This window comes from Acomys minous, assembly GCF_964271855.1.
Source record: "Acomys minous genome assembly, chromosome: 13".
Taxonomy (NCBI): domain Eukaryota; kingdom Metazoa; phylum Chordata; class Mammalia; order Rodentia; family Muridae; genus Acomys; species Acomys minous.
In genome coordinates, this window is record NC_140495.1 from 1,203,953 (window position 1) to 1,208,239 (window position 4,287).

Here is a 4,287-nt window from a genome sequence, read left to right on the forward strand (position 1 = left end):
ATCTATCACACAGACACATATGTGCAGCATCTATCACACAGACACATATGTGCAGCATCTATCACACAGACATATGTGCAGCATCTATCACACAGACACATATGTACAGCATCTATCACACAGACATATGTGCAGCATCTATCACACAGACAGATATGTATAGCATCTATCACACAGACATATGTGCAGCATCTATCACACAGACACATATGTGCAGCATCTATCACATAGACACATGTGCAGCATCTATCACACAGACACATATCTGCAGCATCTATCACATAGACACATATGTGCAGCATCTATCACACAGACACATATGTGCATCATCATCACACAGACACATATGTGCAGCATCTATCACATAGACATATGTGCAGCATCTATCACACAGACATATGTGCAGCATCTATCACACAGACACACATCTGTAGCATCTATCACATAGACATATATCAAGCAAAAACACCAATACACATGAAATAAAAAAAATAGAGAGAGAGCAATTCAGAGAAATGTATTCAGCACCCTGCACCCAGCAATGACTGTCACACTGTCCTTTGCAGACCCTGGGGAAAGCTGAGCTGGTTCAGAGGGAAGGGTCACTCTTAGATTCACAGAGCACAATGGTTTCATACCATTTGGGGATCAGCTGACATTAGTTTCCAAGTGTGAGGCCAGAAAACAAGGCAAGTGAGGTTTTGTTTAGGCAGCGCGGGGGATTGAACCCAAGGCCTGCTAGGGCACGGGGCAAGCCCTTCCCCAAATAAGCTACATCTTCCTCCCAAGAGCTTTTGTGTGCTCTTTAGAGATGGAGCCTAGGCTGACCTCCAACCCACAATTCTCCTCACCACATTAGTACTGGGATTTTGCTTGAGACAGGTTCTTGTGTAGCCCAGGCTGGCCTCTCCAAGGACCTAGGGCTCTGGACCCTCCTACTGCGTTTCCCACCACTGGCACCATTAAACCCAGCCCTCGGGTGGGCTCTTTAATATAAATTGTATCTTGATAGATTACTCTTGACAGCTCTCTCCCACACAATATACATCCCAGAAGACTCTGACATTCACGGACTCTAGCACACAACTCTTGGTATCTGTGTGCTCACTAGACTGCAGGTCCCCAGCAAGAGGGTCACCCAGGTGTAGGACTCTCAGCGAGGACCCTCAAGCGTCCGACCTGGGGAATTCACAGCCCCACAGCCCTAACCAAATACCAAAGCTCTTCAGAGTTCTTGGAATTATTTTAGGGGTTCTCTTCCTGTAAGAATACCAAATCTAGCTATCGTTCTGGAGACGTTAAAACCAGCCAGACTCCAGATCTGAGTCTTTCTGAAGTCAGCAGAAAGGGACAAGGAGCCGGTGGCGCAGAGTTCTGTCTCTGGCTCCTGAAGTGGCCTAGAGACAGTCTCCCCTCGGATTCTCCTCTGTAGCAAGTGGGTACTGATGAGCCCGAAGGGGAGACTTCGAAGGTTCTCCTCGGGCGTGACAAAGGGATTGTCTTGGGCTTCCCGCCCCCCGGGGCTCCCCCTCGCTCCGCCCCCACGCACCGCTTCGTTCCGCAGGTCTCCAGTTCCCGCCCCTGCGCGTGGAGCCCCGCCCTCCCCAAGTCCCCACACCCGGTGAGCCGGGGGCGGGGCGCGCGGAAGGCGGAGCCGAGCAGGGGAATCCTCTCCCGTTTCGCCGCGGGCCCGCAGAGCCTCCCGGCCGTCCAAAGGCCCCAGCTCGGGGGCGGTGGAACCTCGACGAGCCGAGTCTGCCGGGGCCCCCGCGGCCCGTGAGCCAGGGTCGTCCCAACTCGCTGGCAGCGACCCGCCTCGGCCTTCCCGGCCCCGCCGTTCCCTCGCCGGACGGTCGCCCGCGCGCCATGCAGCCGCCGCCCGCCCCGCGCGCGTAGGCGCCCGCCACAGGCCATGCTGCCCCTGCTCGCCGCGCTGCTGGCCGCCGCCTGCCCGCTGACGCCGGCGCACGGCGGGGCCACGGGTGCGCCCAGCCTTCCCGGGACGGCCCCAAACGCCTCGGCCAACGCGTCCTTCCCCGGCGAACCCGCTGCCCCGCGTCTGCTGGCCTCGGCGACATCGGCGCCCCCGGAGCGCGCGGGCCCAGAGGAGGCTCCCGCGGCGCCCTGCAACATCAGCGTGCAGCGGCAGATGCTGAGCTCGCTGCTCGTGCGCTGGGGCCGCCCGCGGGGCTTGCAATGCGACCTGCTGCTCTTCTCTACCAACGCGCACGGCCGCGCCTTCTTCGCCGCCGCCTTCCACCGCGTCGGGCCGCCCCTGCTCATCGAGCATCTGGGGCTGGCGGCCGGCGGCGCGCAGCAGGACCTGCGCCTGTGCGTGGGCTGCGGCTGGGTGCGCGGCCGCCTGCGGGCCCCCGCCGGGGCTCCCACCGCACTGCCTGCCTACCCCGCGGCCGAGCCCGGGCCGCTGTGGCTGCAGGGCGAGCCTCGTCATTTCTGCTGCCTGGACTTCAGCCTAGAGGAGCTGCAGGGTGAGCCGGGCTGGCGGCTGAACCGCAAGCCCATCGAGTCCACGCTGGTGGCCTGCTTCATGACCCTGGTCATCGTGGTGTGGAGCGTGGCCGCCCTCATCTGGCCGGTGCCCATCATCGCCGGCTTCCTGCCCAACGGCATGGAGCAGCGCCGGACCACCGCCGGCGCCCCCGCGGCCGCTCCCGCAGCGGTACCCGCAGGGACCACCGCGGCCGCCGCCGCCGCCGCTGCTGCAGCTGCCGCCGCCGCGGCCGTCACCTCGGGGGTGGCTCCCAAGTAACCTCCCCCGCCCCCCGCTGCCCCGCGTCCGCGCCCGCACGCGCCTTGTCGCGGGAGACGCGGCAGGTGCGCTTCGTGCTGCTGTCCTTAGTGTCCGTCCTTTTCCCGGGAGAGGACCGCGGAGAGGCCCAAACGAGGTGGGAAAGCGAGGTTTGTGCTGCGCTTCTGGTTCCGGAAAGCTGGGGCAAGCTCTCGAACTGAAGGGTGGGATCCACGCGTGGCTCCAAGACACAAGGGAAACGGGCTCTTCCCCTGCGGCACCCCCTCCCTACGCCCACATGCCCTTTATTCATGGCAGAAAGTGACCAGATCCTGTGTATTTGTTTTATATATTTAATAACTGTTTTAAATGGAAGTTTTAGTAAAAAAAATATAAAACAAAAAGATTCAACTGCTAACGCTGTAGTAACAGGAGCTCTTTGTATAGTTGTACTTGAAGCTTCTTGTTTTTTTTTTTAATTTATTTATTTAAAAAAATAGGGTGGGGGCAAGGGAAAGATTTGACATGGATTTATTGTTACTGCTTAAAAGAACTTTATGAATCTTTTTCAAGTCGATCTATTTATTCAGTGACGCGGCCTGGTGGGCGTTTCTTCTTGTATTAATGTGTTTTTTCTGGCTTTTAATACAGACATTTTCCTCCAGGAATGTGTATGCTTCCTTTATTTGTTTTCTGAAAAAGGATCCAAGATGCAAATGAAAGACGAGGAAATTCCTGAAAAGAGAGGCGCCATCTGTCTTCCTGGCTGGGACAGGTGAAGTCACTTTCAGAATGGCTCCAATGGGGATTGCCTGTCGGTTCTTCAGGCCCCCAAAAAACGCACACACCCTTCCTAGGTCCCAGAGGCTCACAGCGACTGGCAGAGTTTGTTTTTACTTGGTGCTCCTGGAAAATCAATAGTTCTGTGAGCCAAGTGTCTTTCACAGCACCGCCTCAGTGGGTGTGTGTGTGTGTGCCCACTCACTTCTGCGGGCGCTCATGTGGGCGAGTCAATGTCAGGTGTCTTTCCCTGTTAGTTCTCCGCCTTATTTTTTTATATTGGTCTCTCACTGAACACAAAGCTGCCAGATGCAGCTAGACTGGCTGGCCAGCAACCCCCTGGGGCCTCCTAGCCCCATCTCCCCAGGACTGAGATTACAGATACACAGCACTAAAGTCTAGCTTTTCACACGGAGCTGGGGATCTGAACTCGGTGTTCATGCTTGAGTGCCAGGCACCTTACTGGGCTATCTCCCCAGCCCTGGAAACGGCTGGCTGTAAGACCTGTAGATTGTATTTTTGTTTGGTAACTTAAGCAGATAGCATGTTTCAGATGCAAGTATCAAATTCTGAAATGTTTATTTAGCATTAGCAAGGTTCTTGCTAAAAGGTAACAAATAGCTGTTAATCACAACGGGTTGCTGCACTCCTTTCTGTGGTAGTTTTAGATTCTTTGAGTTTTCTGCAGAGTGAAAGTCCTTAAGCAGCTTAATATAAAAGTAAGTTTAAGCCGGGCATGGTGGTACAGGCTTGTGATC

General features: G+C 56.0%; 1 protein-coding gene across 1 annotated transcript; it reads left to right on the plus strand.

Moving 5' to 3' along the window:
* Nucleotides 1–1,761: 1,761 nt before the first annotated feature.
* On the plus strand, nt 1,762–3,413 carry TMEM158 (transmembrane protein 158). The gene has a single exon (XM_084752226.1). It carries the CDS (start codon nt 1,913–1,915, stop codon nt 2,768–2,770), a length of 858 nt encoding a protein of 285 aa, XP_084608352.1. The 5' UTR covers nt 1,762–1,912; the 3' UTR covers nt 2,771–3,413.
* Nucleotides 3,414–4,287: the final 874 nt, after the last annotated feature.

What these genes read in the sequence shown, in the direction of transcription:
- TMEM158 (XM_084752226.1), top strand. Translation starts at nt 1,913, where the DNA reads ATGCTGCCCCTGCTCGCCGCGCTGCTGGCCGCCGCCTGCCCGCTGACG.